Source organism: Strix aluco, chromosome 2 (genome assembly GCF_031877795.1).
Source record: "Strix aluco isolate bStrAlu1 chromosome 2, bStrAlu1.hap1, whole genome shotgun sequence".
NCBI classification, from domain to species: Eukaryota; Metazoa; Chordata; class Aves; order Strigiformes; family Strigidae; genus Strix; species Strix aluco.
This window is the reverse complement of record NC_133932.1, coordinates 39112004-39129959: the sequence shown is the minus strand read 5'-3', so window position 1 is coordinate 39129959 and position 17956 is coordinate 39112004. Positions and strand designations below refer to the sequence as shown.

Sequence of the window (17956 nt, the reverse complement as noted above, 5' to 3'; positions counted from 1 at the left end):
TTTGTCTCTTTACGGTCAGACCCATCACAGGGCATTTGTTTGTATGCATGATTAGCCATCCCAAATTATCACATGGAATCCTCATATCTTTTAATTTGATGTTGGCTTGGCCCTTTTTAAGTTCCTTAAAGAATTTAACCTTGCTTGAGTATCTTTCTACATTCAGTTACAAGCAACCTGCAAAAAGCATGAGCCAAACAGCCAGAGAACCCCCTGATATTTTTCCTACTTAGAATAGAAACTTCATCCCCTATTAAAATAAAGGTCCTTTGTAATCCATTCCTCTAACATCACTGAAACCTGCTGGCCACCACACCTGGCACATCTCCTCTCTTTGCTATGCCAGTGCTGGTTACCAGCAGCTACAGTTTCCAGAAGCCATCAAATAAGTAAGACGGCAGAGAGAAGGAGCAGCGTGAGCTTGTGCTGCTGGTTGCACAACAGCCTGCTGGCGTAGAGCATGGAAGGAGTGCCAGAGGTCTGTGGGAGACAAAAGGAGGTCTACAGCCAGATAGACCTGGTTACAAATGGTCACAAAAATGGTTACAAAACAGAACACAAAGAAACATTTTTTAAAACAACATCTGTAATCTAGAGCCTCACAGAAAAAGATAGAAAAGCCATTTTGCCAGTTCTTTTCTAGAAGGAAGTACAAATGAAGGATATGGTCCAGTAAATGGTGGTATTGGGTAGCGAGCATGGCAGCAGCTTGGCTTTCTAAGCCTCCGGCAAGGTTTGTACTAGAGGAAATAGAAAAGGGTTTGTTCTTGTCTGCAAAACCAAACAGAAGTAAAGATGTATGAGTTGACAGATGCTTACGTATGCTTCTGCTGGCGCTTCTCAGAAAAGATAATCTAATTTCCTGGTTGGCAGTTAAATTTTACTTCCACTGAACAAGAGTGGTGCTCTTAACTCCTCAAGTCCTGACATAGCAAAACACTTTCAAGTCAGTGGATGTCAGCATAGTCTTTCCTTTGCTGAATAGGTGATGCTGGCTGAACAGAGGTCTGAATGCAGACTATTGCATCCTTTAGCTGATTAATGTATTTCATTTTCTTTCCAGTAAATTGCACAAGTATATTTTATGATTCATAACTGCACAGATGGAAAAGGCTAATCTGTTTAGCCACTGAGTGATCTCTTTGTCTTAGGGGATCAGAAAAGTTCATAACTTCTTTACATGATAATGGGTTATTATATAGTGGTTTACTATATAAAAATCGCTATTTACTTAGACTTTATTCCACACAAGTAGCAGGATTCTCAGGACTGATACAATTACAGCTTTTAGTTGCCTGTATTAGTTTTACATGCTTTGTTTTCCCAACAGAGCAGCTGCGATATTGTATAAGCAATTCACATCAGCAGTGGGTGCAATCCAAATATAACCTGCCATGGAGCTTTGCCAGACCAAAAAATTGAATAAATATCCAGAAGAGCCACAAAAAGAAAGAGGCTGTGAAGGTTATGCCTGTATGTATGGGAGCAGATAGGTATAGCCCTGCTGCATCCGTACTCAGAAAGGGCTGGAGGTAAGCCAGCTGTGGTCTGGAATCTATCTAGCTGAGTTAGCACAGTATGTCCTGCCTGTTGATGAGAAATTTTAGTGCCGGCATAGCACCAGGCTAATATGACTACATAGTTTCCAGACTGGTACTTTCATCACATCTAGCTTGCCAGAAAGCTAGTGAGAATCACCAGTCAGTAGCTTTGGAGGAAGAGACCAGCGGACAAAACCACTGTGCCAGCACAGCCTTTTCCTCAGCCTGAGCAGGACAGTACCTGATTACTAAAGGCTACTGATGAAGAAGAAAACCTATAGCACATGGAACATGGAGAGGGAAAGGCAATAAAACTGCCTCCTACATAAAGACAGATATTGCTATGACTGCAGGAGACATTTAGGAATAATGGCATTACTTTGAACCCTGTGAGTTGCCTGTCAGTCTCTGGTTCCATTCAGAAAAATGAGATCAGTGGTGCTGACAGTATGCTACTCTGACTCTCCCCATGGCTTTCCAGAGAGGTGGAGAGTGGGACTGTTAAATCACCTCATGACATCTAAGGAAAGATCTGTTAAAAAAGTGGTTATAGCAACAGTGATGTCTACTGGGGTAGGATCTACTAGAGGGAGGGAGTCCTGGGCAGAGCTGCTGCATGTGACCCATTGCTACACGGAGCAGTGGCCCCTGTAGCTAGGATGGAGGTTGCCTGGTTAGAGACCCAGATCAGCTCTCATACCTTCAGCCACCTGCTCGTAGAAAAATAACCAAGAATGTACTGAGAATGCAAAATTTAAAAAACCCATCACCATGCTGTATTATAATAAATGGAATCTGTAAAACAATATACAGACCATCTTTCGTTACAAAAAAAGAACATCTATTTTGAAGGACTTATCTTGAATTTAATTCTGCTTCCTGCAGGAAATGGGAGAGTTTCTCTTGTAACTTTGTCCTTATTTCCATTCTTCTTAAATTTCCTGGAGAGCTGAGTGGAAGTGGAGAAATGGCTACAGAAACAATTGCTGTGGAGTAAACAGATTGAAATAGGCAGGTAGACTAATAGATTTCATTTTTCCATGTTTGCAGACTTGGTCACTGGAGGGTAGTTATATGAGAAGGGAGGACTCAGGCATATTTTAATAGAAGTCAAATACCCGAACAGTTAGAAGTAATGGTATAACAGAAAGCAGACCAGAACAGAGAGCTTACACTGAAGCAATTGCCTTGCAAGTTGTGCATAAGAAGATGAAGTATGAAGGTATTCACGCTGACAGGCATAACGAGGCAGCAAATTAGTCCCATCTACCTCAATCGTTTCATTCTTCGCTATTGAATTAATTAGTTACCAGGTTAGGACTTCAGATAGTATGGACAAAAGGATTGGGCTGCTTTAGCTTTATGTCATTACAAGCTATGACTAAATAAAGAAGCTTACATTTGGGGTTTTGTTTATTTAATGAACCTAAATCCACTTCCAGAGAAAAGTAGTGAAAAATGTAATATTAACACTGCTTTATTCTTATACTGACCATAAGAATTTTTTTACCTCATGAATGCCAGCTGCTTTCTTGGTAGCAATAATAACACTGACTGTCGTAAAAGTCTTGAGAAAAGACATTAGCAACAATTTCCTAAATGGAATAGAAGTGACCTGTACATATCCCTATTACACTTTAATGGAAAGGGAGACCCTTTAGGTAAAAGAAAAACTTGACAATTTTCCTGTATGTCTGAAGAATGGAATGCACTCTGTACTTCAAAATGAGCAGTAAGGTCAGAGAAATGGGAGGCAGGGTATAAATACAGCAGAACACTTTCCCTTGGATATTTTGCAGGAGGGAATTGAAAGGTTATATTTAGCCAAGATGCTAAAAAGTATTACTGGCATTTCAAGAATGGCTTTCATTCAAACTTTTCTAATCAACCCGCCTCTGGGATATCTCAATGTTAATTGCACTTGGAGGAGGCAGTTGTAAACTGAGCGGCTAGAAAGGTCATTTACTTGTTTTTCTGGCTTGGTTACGAGCACAAAAAGAAGCTATCTTTACTTGGCATACAGACATACTAAGCAGCCTTCATTTTGCCTGTAAAGGGCTTAAAAAGAGCTGTGCGGAGAGAAGTTCCCATTTTGCAAAGGATTTTGACATTTCAGAATCTGGTTTCATTGTGAATTTGAGGAAAAAAAACCCACTATATGGAAGTTAGTGACAATAAATTCTTTGTCCACTGTTTTCTCCCATAATCTAAGGAGTTACTTTGAATTCTTTGTGTCTGATAGTATATATTGCAGAATAATAAAAAGACCTGAAATGTATATTCCCAAACAAGAACTCCCCTTTAGATATTATTTTAATTCCCTAATCCCACAGTTTTCCTCCAAAAGGCTGATGAAATCAACCTGATTTATATTTAAGTTCCAGGAGGAAGAGAGCTAGTTTCATTAAGTTTTTCCTGACAACTGCAGTTTACACTTTGCTAGTATCTCATACTGACTGTGCAGTACACTAGACTGTGGTTTTAGCTTTTGCAAGGAGAAAGGTGTAAATGACTATCTTCTAAGAGATAACAAAATATTTCCCTACAGATTTCTGTTCTTTAAATTCCTGGAAAAAAAACATAATCTTGCCCAGGTCTGCCCTACCAAAAGCAATAAATGGTCATTTGCATCTCTAATTTATACCAGAGCAAAGCTCAGACTGACTTGAGTGCCCAAGGACTGGCCCTCACAAAGTAACCAGCTCTGTCAGTAACGAATGAACAGTATGTGAAGTGAAGAAACCAACCTGTGAATCAGGCAATTACCTCCACTCTTCCTATTAATTTGATGTCAGAATTTGAAAAGGCGGCTCCCTAGAGCCACATGGCTGGCCGGGCAGAGAAAAGCTGGTTCACAGAGGTATTGCTCCTGAAAGAAAGATGCATAGTGGGCCAGGGGCATAGAGCAGAGAGCTCCTAGAGGGCAGGAATGCCGACGTGCATGTAGCATGAATTAAGAAGCACGCCACCTTTACCACATCAGAGGTTGTGTGTGCACCCCTTTGAAGCTAGACACTGATTGCAATGTAGAAGTGAAAAAACAGTACTGTCGTTTCTAATGTTCATTGTGCAACGTGTTTTCAAAGCTCAGTCGGTGCTGGAAGGAGCCCCTGAGGCCAGGCCTGGCACAGCAGCATTTTCCCTGCAAAACTCTGCACTGCCAAAAGCCTCCCCCCTCCTGCCACAAGGTAAAGTCCAAAGAAAGCCAAGGAGCATAGCGGGCCTCAAAAGTGCCTTTTGGCCATTCCTCCCTACAGAAGGGCTCTCTGGCTAAATTCAAAGTGAGGACCTGCAAAGCAGGATAAAAGGACATCCAGGGCTGTCCTCTCTCACGGGAGGCACCTTTCAGGGTCCTGTGCCTAGCAGCCCTCTGCTTTGCTGTGTCACTGTCCTTCCCTGTTCATAAGCGCCTCTGGCAGCAATGTCTTCGGGTTCCTCTGAAGCTCTCTCTACCTATGGGGCTTCTTGCTCCAACTGCAAACCAGGAGCTTCTCCAGGGCAGCTTGCAGCAATGGCAGCTGCTGCCCTCTCCTGCCAGGGTGACTGGCAGTTGCTGCCAGCAGCTGCCAGCTGAGCCAGCAGTACGAGCAGATAATCAGCACATCCACTAACCTTCTTGGGCCTTTTGCCAAATGAAATTTATATGCAAGATCAGCAGGACCTTAAGAATATTTATGGTATTATGTTGGTTCTTTGATGGAAAAGGAAAAAGATCAAGAAAATAAGGATGATAGCAACCCTTCTTTCAATAATAATATCCTTAAAGCTTAATTTTAATCTGACATTGAATCACCAAAAACCAACTGAAAGACCAGAAAATACAAAATATATCCTCTTTGTCATTAATTATATGCATCCATATAAGCTGTAGCTGTCCTCACAAGACAGTTTCTAGGTATAGAAAACTTTAAATGATACCTCCTTCATTTAGGTCAAACTGTGTGATGCCGACATACAGACATTTGTGCTATTTGCCACTTCTAGATTCAGAGCAGTTTAAATTTTATAAAGAAATAGTTCTTGGCTGTTTCCCAAGAAAAGTGAACTGTTCCTCCTTCAGACCCTTTCCTCCTTCAGTACTCTGAAACAACACACAGAGCAAGAGCAGTTAGTGATGACCAGGGGGAGTGTCTCTGAGGCTTGTCACTGCTTCCTGTTTGTGTCACAGCTCTTCCCTGGGCCACGTCAACTGTGAAGCCAAAGGACAAATCTGGTTATTTTTGTCATCGAGTTTAACAGGAATCACCTCTGTATGCATCCTGAACATATTTTCCCTTACAACTCTGAGCCACAGTGTCTGCTTAGAATTAATATGCTGCTCACGGACTAAGTAACCAGTTTTGTAATTAGAGACATTACCTTACTGTAGATAAAAGAATTTAGCCATCCTTAGGTGAAAGAAGAAACTTGGGCATCATCAAGAGTGAGAAAGGAGGAAATGAGCAGACTATGCTTCAGGTAACATACACTCACATCCAGTTCTGCAGGAGGTAAGCAATCGGAGCAGTAGTTTACATACCCTGCAGTTCCTTATTAACAGCACAGCCACTGTTATGCAAATTAGGCTTCCCTAGTCAAGTGCTGGGAATGTGCAGGAAAGAGAAGTAACCATACGATTTTGAGTTAATAAATGTATAGTTTCTTAAAGCTCTGCCAGCTAACGAAATTTAATTTCAGTGTTCTTAAATGTTTCAAACAGAAAGCACTCTCAAAATACTAACTGGGTGTTAACTCAGAAGCCCAAATGCTTCCTATGAGTTAAGAACGTGATGGTATTCAGCAATAGTTCTCTTCTTTTTTCATCTTTGCCCAACTGAAAACAAAAAGACACATATGCCACTTAAGTGACACGTCTTAATAAATAAATACTATTAATTTATTATCTAAATACTGGGTATTTAGATTCCTACCTATGAAAACTAAGAAAATTACCTGAATATATGGCATATCTTTGTATAGAGATGACCCTGTTTTTATCTGGTTTGGGTGGTAAAACTTTGACCTAGGGTATAAGGTGACCTCCACCACATTTTCCAACCACTTGCCACCCCTTTTGCTGCCCACCCCAGAAGCCTCACCTCCTCTGCCCAGTGCTTAGGTAGCCAACAGCTTTTCACCACACATACCGTTGTGTGGCTCTTCTTGTGAAACCTCGGCCATTAAATTACTGTACAAGGTGACAGTGAGGTGATTTGCCTGACTCCTGTATCAGTCAGTGGCAGGCCCTGAGTCCTTCCCAGCTCCTGCAAACACTGTGAAGCTGCTGCTTTGCAGAGGGGTGAAGTACCACTTGCATTCAGCAACCCATTCTTAACATCTGCAGGAGGCGGGCATGAGCTGTAATGCAGTCATCATCAACTCCCTTAGCCAAGGTAGATTTTTAGGGCATTTTCCTCTGTTAAGAAAGCACTACCTTGCATTGTGGCAAATAAGATCTTTTTAAAGCATGATTGTTTTTGAATACTGTAGCTCACATAGGAAACATAAAAAAATGCAACATAAAATACAGAGGAGGTCTTTTCTGTGTAGGGTATTATTGATGATTAATATGGACTGAGGGTGGCTATGATATATTATCCCCTCTCCTTTTCCTTGTGAGCTACTCCCTTCTACTCTTCTTGCCCTTTTGAGAAAGGAGAGCCCTTCTCTTGCCTCCCTGCATTGATTTAGCTGTAATCATATTAGTATGGGAGGGTCTTGACTGGCTGAGGTGACCAAACTTGTCATCAAGTTATGTAGATCGCTGCTGAAGCTGACTGAGTAGAGGGGTTTGGAGAAAAGTCAGAATACAGAGACTTTCCTACATATTAAGATCACTGAGAATTACGGTTACTAAAAGGAGAGGAAAAAAATTTAGTGGAAGAGTAGTATGTGTGAATGCAGCAGATGCCTAAGTGGTGATGGACTCATCATTCTTCTCTCTCTAGTAACTCGGTTAGAACTGTGCAACGCCCCTGTCACCACAGCAGTACAGTTCAATTTAGAAAAAGATTTTCCAGGCCAGATCTCACGGTGGTTTGATGACTTCCAGTGCCTAAGGTCCAGAAGTGATTAGCACCAGAGCATTTCCCTGCCTCTGTCCTGACCCCCAAATTACCCATATGGTCTGTTGTGCTGCACTTTGCATAGAAACAAGAGGAATCTCTTCAGAGTGCCCCAAAATGCAGAGCCTGACTGCTAAGAGTACACCCAGGAATGCTGGTGCCAGCCGAAGCACATTTCTGTGATGCCTCTTGATACCCACATGTGGGTCCTCTGTCTCCAACTGCACCATCGGATGTGGGCTGTCACAACAGCTGTGGAAATCCTGTGGGATTTCAGAGACTGGAGGCGATTGCTGTTGGCCTTCTGGCTCCAATTTAAGGAGTGTCCTGAATTTCCAGTGGGATTCATCAGGCCACGCGGGGGGAATGAATCTGGTCTGTTGCGCAGGTGAATGAGACTCATCATCAGGCTGAAACCGTAAGATATAAACCAACAAGATAAGACCTACACGTGGGAGTGGTTTTAAAATCTAAAATGTTGTTTACAGGCCAAACCAGCCAAACTACTGGGAGCTCTCAGAAGACGGAGGGGTCTCAGGTCACACCTCAGATGTCACCAGCCTGTTTCACGGCACTGAAGGTACAGGTCGGGAAAAACAAAGCGCGAGAAGCCGTCGTCATCACCCCAGTCCTCTGGCGGGCGCCATCCCCCTCTCGGGACTCCTGCGCCCGGAGCCGCCAGCCGGCCCGGGAGTACCCCTGGGGCGGCGGGGCCCTCCGCTGGCGGTAACGGCGCCCCTCCTCAGCGGTGAGATGGCGGCGCGGGGGGGGCGCGGCCCCGGCCCCGGCCCCGCCGCTGCCCCGCCCCGCCGCCGCGGTGAGGGGCGGGGCCGCCCCGTTGCTCTCAGCACCCGGGACAGCAGCGCGAGCCCCCGGGGCGCCCCGCCGGGCGTTGCCATGGCAGCAGGCGGCGGCGGCGCGCACCTCCCTCCCCCGCCCGCCTTGGTTGCCACGGTGACGGCGACGCCGCGGCCATGTCGGACCTGAGCTCGGAGGGGACCGAGGAGGCCGAGGCCGATTTCGGGGTCCGCAGGGGCGGTCGGGGCGCCGCTGGCGGCTCAGCAGCATGGGCGGAGGCGGCCCCGCCCCGTCTCCCGGCCCCTGCTGCGGCGAGGGGTCCGTCCCCGAGGGGAGCACCCGCCGCCGGGGGCGCTGGGGAGGAGCGGGGCGGGAAGCGGCTTCAGGCCGCCGGCGGCTCGGGCAGGGTGTGGGAGCGCCAGCGACGGGGGGACAGCGAACGCCACCGGCCGCGGGGATTAAACCCCCGAGTATGCCGGCCGGGTCCTGCCCGGGGGAGCTCCCGGGGCGCTTCCTCGGTGGGCACGGGAGTCTGGGAAGCGGGGCTGTGCCATGTCACATGCCTAACTTTCTCCACCGGCTAGAAACAAGTCATCATCCGGCCCTTCCAGCCGGGGCCAGCAAGGGAGGGAAGCCTCGGGGTGCCAGGATCTGATGAAAGCGGCTGCGTAGGCAGAACAGGTGTTGGCCAGGTGCTCCTGCAGTCTCCGATTCAAGCCGAATTGGGGCAGCTTTGAGCAAATACCTGTTTTCCTCTGTCTAATGGGGTTAGGTTCAGTCAGGTCTAGCCCTCTTAAACAATTTTTTTTTTTCCACATTGGATCAGGAGTATGATGGTGAACGCAATTCAGAAGGTGAGCGACATGGTCATGGAAAAGCACGTCTACCCAATGGTGATACATACGATGGAGAATATAAACATGGTTTCAGAAGCGGACGGGTAAGATGGTGACAAAAGGCAGTGGTAGTGCTTATGTTTAAGCAGTTCTGTTTGTTTGGGCACTATGCTAAAACAAGAGTGAGAACTGACAAGTATTTTATCTATACCAAATATGTTTCAGGGGACCTACAGATTTAAAAACGGCACTTACTACACTGGACAGTATCTTCAAAACAAAAAGCATGGCCAGGGTATATTTTTTTATCCAGATGGATCAAAATATGAAGGTAAAACACTGAACACAGTTGCAAGGATTTCTGTAACTGAAAGGACACATTCCCTCTGAACACCCCTCCCGAACCCTCCAAATGCAAGGAGATGGTGAATCGAGAATGTGTTCTTTTAAGATAAATTTGGTACAAAATGTTTCCCTTTTATTCCCCCCCCCCTTTTTTTTTTTTTTTTACTACAAGCTTTGAGAAGTGTGGGTTTTATTTATGGAGATTTATGTTGATTATTGTGAGAAGTGTGGTGTTTAGTAGCAGTTTGTTCTTGTCATGTCCTCCTTTCAAGTGGGGTGTTCCAAGTCATGAGAAGTATTAAGTATCTTTTACAAATCAGCTCAATCTTCATAGAAGAGAATATAGTTACTTATTTCTGAATGATGATTAGAACCACAGATGTGTTCAGTATAAAGAATTTCAGGACTTTATTAGGTCCATTTAAAAAAAATAGTCTACTGATTAGAGCACTTACTTACTCAGGGATTGGGATGTCTCTGAAGTTTGAAGAAGTTGAAACTTGCATTGTTTCTCTTCTTCCAGGAGAAGAAACACTCTATCAGTTAGGCTTCAGGGGACAGTATTTCCCCCCCTCCTTTCTAAGCTAGGCAAGAAAGAACATTCACATTGTGAGGGCTAAAAGCAGAGAGCAAAAAGAGGAACCATTTGCCATACAGGAGCATATGCACCTGTGGTTTGGTTTGGTTTGGTTTGTTCTTTAATTTCTTCTATGTTTGAATAGAAGACCATCCTTTTGAGTATATATGCCCCAGGACTGACATACAGTTTTAGCAAATGAGTCAAACTAAAGTAGTCCCTTTTTTTATTGGAGTGGGAATGTCACATTATCTAATGCAACTGTAATACATTACCAAATTTAAAGGTAGGAACAGGATGTTACATGGCTTCTTGTGTTCATAATGGTAATGGAGAGTAATAATGCAGACAGACTGTGATGGACTAAATGAAAGGGAGGTCAGGCAACTGCATACGTATGCGTGGAGAGAGACAGAGAAAAAAGAGCAAGGGTTTAGAGTAAGGAATGGTGTAAGGAATCACAACGGTGTCATAGCTTTCTTCTCCTTCTCTAATAATTCATGTAGGATAACTTTACAAACTGACCATTATATGACACAGTGCAATAAACCACGTCTCACTGTTTTTATTGTATTCTCATTAAAGGTGACTGGGTGAATGACCAGAGACATGGCTATGGAGAGTATACGTATGCAAATGGAGACACCTATACTGGAGAATGGTTTAACCACAATAGGTTTGTTTTGTTCTTACAGTGATGTTTCAAGTCACCCAATGGCGTTAACACACCAAGGTCATTTTCAAAGCATGGCTGACTGCAGCAAATCACGAGCTACTGGATGATCTTGGGAATTTAGTCCAGCTGGAGTCATTTCAGCTACTTAAATAATACAGTTTTAATACCTTAAGTATAACATCTTAAATTCTTAATATTCAGTAATGTAAAGCAAAATTATTATTTTCTCCTTAGGCACGGGCAAGGTACATATGTCTATAAAGACACAGGTTCTAAGTATGTTGGTGGCTGGGTAAATGGAAGCCAGGAAGGAGAAGCTGAACTTATCCACCTAAACCATAGATTTAAGGGCAAGTTTTTGAATGGAAATGTAAGTGTGCCAGAAAACTCTATTCACCTGAACAGTTAGCATGGAATTGCCTTAATATGATATGTTTCCACTTAAAATAAGAATCTAGGCTCCTGATCTTTTGTAGTATTTCTTGTACCATAAGTGTAACATATGAAACAGAATTAATCTGTAGGACAGAATGCCAAGTTTCTCTGCAACTTTGCTTTCAAACTAGATTGTTATCAACTATGCATTTTGTAGTAAAGCATATTTTACATTTAGATGCTTAGAATGTATTAACTTTATAGTTCTGATGACTTTTTTGTATTTTTGTGCAGCCTGTAGGTCATGGGAAATATGTCTTTGATATTGGATGTGAACAGCATGGTGAATACATACAATCAGAGCAGGTAAAAGAAATAGTGCAAATTATGCTGAATATCAGAGAACTCAGTAAATCAAATCTATTGTTGAGTAATCTATAAAATGCCTTATAGACACTGATGTTAAAATAGATCTAACCAGTCAAAAAAGGGTAGAAACTCATGCATTCTTAAGAACCAAATGAGGTTTCATTTTGCTTTTTTCTTTAGCTTCTCTACTGTGTAAGCTTTGACAAATACAAGGTGTGATTTTTGCACTACTTGCAGACAGAAGTCCTTTCTGCTTAAAGTTTAGAAGAATCAGGACCTTCCCAAAACATTTGTAGTTTCAAACCACAGAAGAATGTAGATGTATTTGTCCTTACATTTAGCCTATAGTCCACTTTGTTACACACTCTTTGAAAATTCTCCAATGCAGCAAATACAGCAATTGTTTCTTAAGGCAAGGACAAAATAATAACAAAATTCCTATTGTTAGTGATAGAGATTTGTAAAACATGGAGACTGTTTTCCTTTTTTGGCTAAAAGCAAGAGATCCTCAAATTAAGTATCAGATTCATATGAGTATCCAAAGTGATGTGTATTTAGTATCCTCAATTCTGTTGAGAATTGTTGGATGTGCTGATTTTGGAATATTGGGCCATTGATGTGGGAGTTTAAACATGAATTTAAGAACCCAAGGTTAAGCACTCAGCTTCTGAAAATCATTACTCTCAGGAACAATAATTTCTTCTCATGTCAATGCTGTAGTGACTGTGTAAAGCAAGGGACAGTGCTGTCACTAAAGTAAGATTAAATTTTGCCTCTGCTTTAGTTGAAATAATTGCAGAACACGGCCCATTTGAAAAAAAAATTAAAAGAAATTAGCTTGCAATACAGATACTGATTCCATTACTAAGACTCCTTCATATTTGGATAAAATAAAGCATGATTTTTTTAAATAAAAAAAATTTATCTTCAATTTTCAAAAACGTAAGATTTGTGCAGCACCTTACTGCTTCCTAGATTCATTCCAAGGTCTTCCCTAAGCAAGGATTGAGGCAGAGAGCTGTTTTGCCACTCTATCAGACAGAGCATCAGGTCTTATTTGCCACTGTTATGCTATAGACAGGCACAGAAGTGGAGACATAGTTGATAGCCCCCTTGCAGCCATTCTGTTTAAGGGAGAGACAAAATTTTACCTTAAAGAAAGCAAGCTGGCAAGCAGTGATCATTAGTAATAGTCAACTGACTTCATCAAGGTTGAAAGTGTAGTTCACTTCCAAGATTTGTGGCTGCTGAAGTTCCTCTGCCTGTAAATACTGTAAAAGGCCATGTCATTGCTGCTTTGAGCCCAGATAAAGAGGTTTTAGTACACAAAACCATCATCTTAGTTATTCCCTTAATACTTTTAAGATGAGATGCTGGATTTCATGAGTTGTCTTCTAGGATAAAGGAGAGGAAGAGGAGGAACCCTCATTACTCATTGGACCAAAATGGAAAGCATCAGAAATTACCAAATTAACACTCTGGACTCCCCATGGGGAAAACCCACCTTCTCCCAGAGAAGCCTCCCTAGATGCAGCAGCAGCAGAAGCAATGGAAGAAAGAGCAGCAGCAGCAGTAACTGAAGAGAAGACAATACCATCAGTTGAAGGTTTGTTCTGCTGGACAGATGGAAACTCCTTGGTTTGACTATCCCCTGAAACCGTGTTTTTCAGGTTTAGTATCAAGTAGTGTGAGAGGTTTTTTTTTTTGTTTTTTTTTTTTTCTTCTTATAATTTACTACATATTGAATGATAGGAACTTCTAAGTCAGTTCATAAACTGCACAATATATATGTGTCTGTTTTATCTTGCATAGCATAATGAGATACAACTGTCTTGGGAAGCCTGTGAATCATTTTAGTTTATATCATGGCCTGTTATACAAACTTGATTATAAACAGTTACAGAAAATTTTATGGGATTTCTCGTGTGAGTAAAGACTGCGGACTTTGGTAGCAGTTATTAGCTACTGCATGAAAACAATGGCGGAGTGCAAATTTGTAAAAATTATTTTTCTTCTGTATTTCTAATGTGTCATGTTTCAGTCACTGATGAGCCTACTGAGGGTAGGGATGATGAGCCTTCGCTTCATGAAGTATCCAGTGAAGTTTTTAGCCCAGGAAGGGATGCAGGAGAGGAAGATGAGGGAAGCAGAGAGGAAGAAGACAAAGATCAGGAGGATCCAGGTGAGGAATGGGACATACATGCTCATTCTTCAATTAGAAATCAGGGTTTGAAATTATATATATCAATCAGCTGAAGTCATGCTGCTGCTGTGAGAGGTCCATTATGAAGCTGAAGAATCTCTACCTTTCATAACAGGGGCAGTCCTCTATAGACGTCAAGTTCCTATACTGTAACAGTACAAATCAGAAGTGACACTTCTGTGCAGTGTTATCTATGCATGTACAGTTGACAGAACTTGCAGAGCTGAGTTTGTAAGTGATTGCATTTGCAAACTTTTTTTTGTGCAAAAATGAGAAAGAAGATTTCAGACACTGGGAAATTCAGGGGGTTTTGAGCACTTTTCTCTCATGAATGGAACTGTGTATTCTTATTGTCTCAACTGAACTGAAGCAGGCAAAACAAATCTGAAGAAACAAATTTCAGGATTGTTATGCATCATGGTTTGAACAGTCTGAGGCTGATTTGCTTCTCCCACAAACCAAAGAGATTTGAAATTCAGATGTTCAGGTTTTTTTCCAGGCAGTTCAGAAGACTGTTTTAAATACAAAATACTAAGAAGCAACAAAAGGGTGCATCTATATTCATTCTATATAAGCCTATGGGCCTCTACCCAATTGTCTTGTTTGTATTTACTAAGTGTTAACAGTTACAAGCTTACATATGTGATGTATGAAAGCATAAGATAAATTTATCCATTTGTAATCAGTCCATTTTACAATAAATCAAAGCAAAGCACTATCCATAGGGATCAGAAAGACTATTAAACCATGAGAAAATGCCTGGAAATCCACAGTAAACATTTAGGTCAGCTCTTGGAATTTTTGTAGTTTATTTGCTCTCATTTTTTACCCATCACCTCTGAAGGTGCTCTCCTGCTTCAGGGCAGACTAGCCAGCTGGCTGATCTGGTGTGTAGGACTGCAGTTTTCCTGCATAGCTCTGCTTTGAATTTGGCAAGAGTTCATTGAGCCTTGTCTGTCTCAAAGGCTCTTGGACTCAGATAACCATTTTGACTGAACTTGATTCTAATAAATTTTCTGGCCTACCACAATGAAACAGTTCTAGTATCCTCATTGCTTTTTGTAGTTTTTTTTTCTTTAAAGGGCAAATGGACTCAAGTATCTGTCAGAGACAGTGTAGTTGCAGATACCAATGCATGAAAACATAGGAATGTGATACATGTTCTCAAAGCTCCTTCCAGCTCTTTATTTCTAGAATCAGAAAGTTGGATGATTTTATACATTTTTCAGCATAGTTCTACATCTATAATTAATTAGGCAACATATTGTTCCCCTTGCCTTTATGTTTAGCAAGATTAAGTTATAGTAAGAGGAAATGATTTGAAGAAAATATGCATAATGTGAAGAGCAGATGTAACAAAATCTGTTTTCTTGCAGCCTTGTATTCTCTGTCCCATTACCATCATTTTTTTCCACACAGGAATTCCATCCTTCTTGCTCCATGTTTCTTATGATATTGTCTAAATAGGAGACATTTTTGGCTATTCCAGAGTTACATATGGTCTGGCTGACAGTCAGTATGTGTGTACCGAGTCTGTCTAGCAGCTGACAAACAATGTATAACAGTTAAATTCAAGTACTGGCAGTGAAAGGCAGTGGGGAAGAAGGACTGAGGTAGACAGCATAGTCCTGGAATTATCTTTTAGGTTACCTGGATTACTTTCCAGTATTTTATAATAAAATGCATCTCTATGTCCTGTCTTTCTTTTCCCTCCATAGGAACTGCTAGTTTAGAGGATAAGGAGGATGAATCAAAGGAAGCAGAGTAATTGAATACAACTAAAGATGAAGAGCCTAAAAAAGGAAATTTCAGAGTAAATCATTGAGTAAACTTGCAGTGTTTTTATTCATAAAAGGCTGAGTTAAGATAGTTTGAATAAACATTTCTGTTACTCTTCTGTCTGAAATATATATCTCTGAAACTTTTATGATCCTGGAGTGTGCAGTCTCACAACAACTTTCTTTATTCCATGTAGCAGGTAGTCAGTTGTTGAATTCAGAATGGGATTATTCTGGATTCCTGAAGTTGTCTCCTCACAAATTTGCAGAAGCAAACTCAATCTTCTCCCACTGCTGCTAGTTCTTCTCTTCCTTGAATCCTTCCTCTGGGCACAGAGACCTGGGGGTCTTGCTTGTGAAGACAAAGACAAAGGCAGCATGGGCCTTCCAGCTCTATCTGTATCCCCTGTCACTAGACCACCAATTACAGGCCTACATTTTCCTTGCCTTTTTTTTTTTTAATTGATCATGTAGCTGTAGAAGCTATTCTTATTGCCCTAAACTGGCCAGTTTGAACTCAAACTGAATTTTGCTTTCCTAACACACTGGTGCACTGTTTTTAAATTCTTTTTTTGCAGTCTGTTTTTGTTCCCACTTTCTGTATACTACTTGTTTTCTTTTTTTTGTGTTGCAGCTCAGTCCCAAGTTTCATATTTACCATGTGGTTTTCCTTAAGCTGTTTAAAGGAGACTGTCAACTGATCAGGGCGAGGAAGTGGATCTGTAACAAATTCCCAATGCTATGCCACACTGAACACCCTCACTGATCCACAAGCTCTCAACCAGCATGTTGTCCATAGTATAAAAGAGCTCCATGCACTCAAGTGGCTTCTTCACATAGAGGAAAATTCTCCTCGTTTTCCCTTTCTGTCTTTACTAAGCCCTTCGTTCATTGGAGGGCTCCACTGTGTGAGCTGTCCCATCATGTTTCAGTTTTTCCAGGGATGTCACAGTTCTGCATGTGCACACGGAACAGTTCCTAGCTCCTCCTTTTTTTTCACTGGCTGGATCCATTTGTTTACATACACTTAAGGTATGTGTCCTTGAACACACAGCACCTGGATCACTGCACACCTTCCCCAGGGGAGGAACCCATCACCCCCAGCCCCATGAGAGACTCATGCACAACATCCTGGTGCCCAAGCCCTGTCTAGGCCGTCACCACTGACATGTCAAGGGTACTTTCTTCACTGGTGCTGGAGATCAGGCCCAGTAGCGCATCAACGCTGGTGTTGCACAGTCCCACACTGTTTGGAGGAGAGTTTCTGCCTTTCCCCAGCACCGACGCAAATTACCAAAAGCTCTGCTTGTTGTATTCCCATCTCCCAGCTGAATAAGCATCCCTACACAGCAGACAAAAAGCAGTCCAGCACCCCCTAATCAGCAGACAGTTAACAACTGAACATGCAGCTCCTTTTAAATCAAGAACCTGTCAATCAGGAAGCAGCCAGCAGGAGATAACAGCTGCAGAAGGCCCCTAGAAGCAACCAGAATCAAATTACATTATATAAATAGCAAGTTAAAAGTACAGAGCAAGGCAGAGCTGCACAAAATTTTGTACATGCACTAAATGCCATAGACATATTTTCTCCTGCAGGTGAATAAAGCTGCTCTGAAACAATTTTTCCTGATAATATGTAAGCAATACTTTTATTATTGACATATGTATCTGTCTGACTTTAATTGACTTTCTCATACTGTGGAAATATTGGTACAAATGTTGATGGGCCTGGAGCCTGAGGTAGAGAGTTGCCAGCCAGTAGCAGTTTGTTTTTGAAGTAAAATGACCGGTTTTGGCCCAGTTGGGATAGGAGATGTTGTACTGATATTGCTGAAACAGGACTCACATTTTCTTATTATTCACCTCAGAGCAGGAAATCTATACTAAAATTTTAGTTTAGGAAAAAGACAGAAAACGTTTTAACAAATTCCTTTTCTCTACAACTCACAATTTCAGCAAAGATATGTCAGAAGTTTGAAAGTTAGAGATAAAAATGAATTAACAGAAAGTGAAGGAAAGGAGTCATATGAAATAACGTCTATTACTTCTTCTCTGCAATTTTTCTTCTATCAGAAATGTCATAGTGAGAAAATTCCCATGCAATCTTTCCCCTACTATCTACGTGTCCTTCTGTTTGCAGTTTCTTGTCACACTGATGTGACTTCAGTGAACACTTTTATAGGCGGTTATCTTTTCCTCCTTTTGCTTTCTTTGGCAGAGAAGAGCTGCATTTCCATTATTACTGTAGCTAGATCAAAGCAAACTTGGCTTGCTAATGTTGGGGTTTTTTTGTCTTTTTATAAAACACTAAAAATAATTAGTTTACTTGCTAGTTCTAATATATTCTACTGTAAATTTGAGAAATACCTGCACAACATATTTCCCAACTCACATGCATTTTAAAGTAATCTTCA

The 17956-nt window shown here is 41.8% G+C and overlaps 1 protein-coding gene across 2 annotated transcripts in view; it reads left to right on the top strand.

Annotated features, from left to right (window-relative positions):
* The window catches only part of RSPH1 (radial spoke head component 1), a 74197-nt gene extending 58548 nt beyond the window's left edge, over positions 1-15649 (top strand). The window contains exons 2-10 of one of the 2 annotated variants that reach the window (XM_074814435.1): positions 8074-8165; positions 9210-9323; positions 9445-9550; positions 10727-10817; positions 11052-11187; positions 11487-11558; positions 12960-13167; positions 13603-13743; positions 15483-15649. In XM_074814435.1, coding sequence (XP_074670536.1) covers positions 8074-8165; positions 9210-9323; positions 9445-9550; positions 10727-10817; positions 11052-11187; positions 11487-11558; positions 12960-13167; positions 13603-13743; positions 15483-15532 — 1010 coding nt within the window. In that variant the 3' untranslated portion in view covers positions 15533-15649. Of the gene's footprint in view, positions 1-8073; positions 8166-9209; positions 9324-9444; positions 9551-10726; positions 10818-11051; positions 11188-11486; positions 11559-12959; positions 13168-13602; positions 13862-15482 lie in introns of those variants that run through there. The other variant, XM_074814434.1, reaches the window with a different exon arrangement.
* The last annotated feature ends 2307 nt before the right edge of the window (positions 15650-17956 follow it).